At 36.8% G+C, this 3,457-nt stretch overlaps 1 protein-coding gene across 2 annotated transcripts; it reads left to right on the top strand.

Moving 5' to 3' along the window:
• The first annotated feature begins 485 nt into the window (after window positions 1-485).
• On the top strand, window positions 486-3,003 carry LOC109800704 (cytochrome P450 71D11). 2 transcript variants are annotated; one of them, XM_020361540.3, is made up of 3 exons: window positions 486-1,598; window positions 2,010-2,624; window positions 2,723-3,003. In XM_020361540.3, the coding sequence occupies exons 1-3, from the start codon at window positions 501-503 to the stop codon at window positions 2,726-2,728; spliced, it is 1,719 nt and encodes a 572-aa protein (XP_020217129.2). In that variant the 5' UTR covers window positions 486-500; the 3' UTR covers window positions 2,729-3,003. The 2 variants fall into 2 exon arrangements, with proteins under 2 accessions (XP_020217129.2, XP_020217128.2); XM_020361539.3 differs by having other exon boundaries at window positions 2,796-3,003.
• The last annotated feature ends 454 nt before the right edge of the window (window positions 3,004-3,457 follow it).

The raw sequence follows: 3,457 nt of genomic DNA on the forward strand, positions 1-3,457 counted from the left end.
CGTACTGATGCATGGGATATTATATTTAGTAAAATTATTGTCGTATGAATTTTTCTTTTATTCAAGCGTGTGGTTCAGCATTAGGGGTTGATGCACGTTTAAGCAAGATCAAGGGTTGGAATCCTGTCTTGTGTATGCAGCCGCGTTAAATCTTAGGGCTAGCTATCTCATTCTTTGAGGTGCCTTCAACGTAGCGAGGAGATTAGTCACCACTATCGACGGTGGATACTCCATAAACAAAAAAAATAAAATTATAGAACAAGGCAATTAATAAAACTTAAATGAAGAGGAAATGTCCCCTTGTTTTAAAATACACCCATCCCTTACCATTCATTATGATAAATTTGACGTATTCGTGAATTGCTTCACTTGATTGAATGTTGTTATATTCAGGGAAGTACAACTATTTATATGGTTCACAATGGTTGCATATTTGCTCCTGCCAACTGATCTCCCCAAAATAGTAAAATTGGCCCAACTATGAAAAGTTAAATGGGAACATGCTTGATAAGGTAGAAAAATTATTGGATTTTTCTTCAAAGACATCAATAGGTGGGTCATATTATGAAAATGAAATAAACCAAAGGACTCTTTACAATAAAATTAGCAGCAGCAGCAGACACCGCCACAAAGCAATAAACTGCAACCAAAATCCTTATCTTTATCAGAAACCCTTGCTTCTTGTCACCATGGACTCTGTGATACTCTACCTTATCTTGCCCTTTTTCACCTTATTGATTGTGGTACTGAAACTAGGAAGGAATCTCAAGAAAACTGGGTCATCTCCAAATATACCCCCAGGACCATGGAAACTACCCATCATAGGAAACATACTCCATCTTGTTACATCTACACCACCACACCGTAAATTAAGAGACTTGGCCAAAATATATGGACCCTTGATGCATCTGCAACTAGGAGAGGTCTTCGCAATCATTGTTTCCTCACCAGAATATGCCAAGGAGATAATGAAAACCCATGATGTCATCTTTGCATCTAGGCCTAAAATTCTAGCTTCAGAAATATTGTCCTATGAATCCACAAGTATTACTTTTTCACCTTATGGGTATTATTGGAGACAGTTACGAAAAATATGCACGGTAGAGCTTTTCACCCAAAAGCGTGTAAACTCATTCCGAACAATAAGAGAAGAAGAGCTCACCAATTTGGTTAAAGTGGTTAGTGCACATGAAGGGTCGACCATCAACCTCACTGAAGCAGTACTTTCGTCAGTATATAATATCATTTCAAGAGCTGCATTTGGCACAGAATGCAAAGACAGAGATGAATTCATATTACTGTTAAAAGAAGCACAAGTAGCAGTAGCAGGGTTTAGCATAGGTGATTTGTTTCCTTCTGCTAAATGGCTTCAACTTATTACTGGTCTGAGGCCTAAGCTTGAAAGGCTGCATCGGAAAATGGATCGGATACTAGGAGACATCATCCGTGAACATAAAGAGGCAAAGTCAAAGGGCACCAAAGAAGGCAATGGTGAAGTAGAAGAAGATTTGGTTGATGTACTCCTAAAATTCGAGGATTGTAATGATAGTAACCAGGACATTTGTTTAACTGTTAGTAATATCAAGGCTATAATCCTGGTAAGGATAATAACATCCTGCAAATCCTTTCCTTTTTTAAGAATATCTCGCTGTTTGTTTAATACATCTCACTCACAAGCTCTTCAAAATTATGCAGTTTTCGGTAAATTCGCTGTTGTATTGTTTGAATTGATGCCTTTTGCATGCCATACACCTTTTGAATTCAACTTCTCAAAAGTGAGGGTCCATCTTAGAGGATTAAAGAAAAGTTATAACTCCATAGTCTGTTCTTCGTGTGTATGTAATTTTTCACAATCTAATTCTAAACAGTTGCTCTTCCAATCTATATTTGCAACTGAACTTTATAGTTTATACTATAAAGTACGCTCCTCACTTTAGAAAAAAAAAATCGACAACTATCTCTTTGCATATTTTTGCATTAGCTTAAAAGCACTGACAATTACTTTGTAGGACATCTTTGCTGCTGGAGGTGAGACAGCAGCAACTACCATAAATTGGGCAATGGCGGAGATGATAAGGGATCCAACAATAATGGAGAAAGCACAAGTTGAGGTTAGAGAGGTATTTGGCTTGAAAGAAAGGGTTGATGAAATTTGCATCAATGAACTCAAATATTTGAAATCAGTTGTCATGGAGACACTAAGGTTACACCCCCCAGCTCCTCTTTTACTTCCAAGAGAATGTGGAGAATCAAGTGAGATTCATGGATATCATATACCAGTTAAAAGCAAGGTAATTGTGAATGCTTGGGCAATAGCAAGAGATCCAAACTATTGGACAGAAGCAGAGAGATTTTATCCAGAGAGATTCATTGATAGCTCTATTGACTACAAAGGGAATAATTTTGAGTACATTCCATTTGGTGCTGGAAGAAGAATATGCCCTGGAAGCAACTTTGGTTTAATAAATGTTGAGTTGGCCCTTGCATATTTGTTGTATCACTTTGATTGGAAGCTTCCAAATGGAATGAAAAGTAAGGAATTGGACATGACCGAGGAATTCGGAGTTACTGTTAGTAGAAGAGATGACCTATATTTGATGCCTGCCACTTCTCGTCCTTTCCAGGTAACATAACCACAATACAAGAAAAAGCTGTAACTTACAAATTTGTTATTACCTATTTACTGCTGAAAGAAACTTTGCATGTTTGTTGATTTTCATAGAACTGAAGATTCTCTAATGCATCCATAGTCAATGACAACTTTGTTAAGAACCTTTTTCGTTGCAACTTGCAAGAAATCACTGTGGAGCACTGAGAGTGAGACCAACCAGAAAGAAACGTGCACTGCAGAAGGAAAATGAATATTTTAGTCAGGGTTGATGGAAGTTTGTGTTGGCCTGAATGACTCTTCTTTTTCCTGAGTACTCTTTGTTACTAGTTTATGGATTATGGTTCCTGATACTCACCCTAGAAAAATAAAAAAACTGCATCGTTCCGTGTGTTTCTACGTGAGTTTCTCTAATTTACCTTCTACTGCTGCCATTACAAACTGATAATGAAAAAAAATTGATAATTTGTTGGAACTATTCAAATAATTTTGTGTGAACCCATCTTAAAAATTTCTCCTTCAAAATTCTTCTGATGGAAATCCAATCCATCATTTGCTTCACGTTCAACTGTTGGCCTTCTCTTCGAATTCATGTTTCTGATTCAGATTTTGGAATGTCCATATTCATGCTTGAAGGAATATCATCCCTATCTAACAACGTTTTTATTATGATTACCATCTTATTTTAATCGTCTTCGGCGGTGCCATTTACAATCTAGCACATCAGAAATGTTTCAACATTCTTAATCATTTCAAATTCAAGGGAAGTGGATGATCATTCAATTAATTTATAGGACATGTAATGTAGCCGAGGAGAAATGTGTATGCATATCAACCAAACATGCTGAG

The sequence above is a fragment of the Cajanus cajan genome, chromosome 11 (genome assembly GCF_000230855.2).
Source record: "Cajanus cajan strain Asha chromosome 11, NIPB_CcT2T_4, whole genome shotgun sequence".
NCBI lineage: Eukaryota > Viridiplantae > Streptophyta > Magnoliopsida > Fabales > Fabaceae > Cajanus > Cajanus cajan.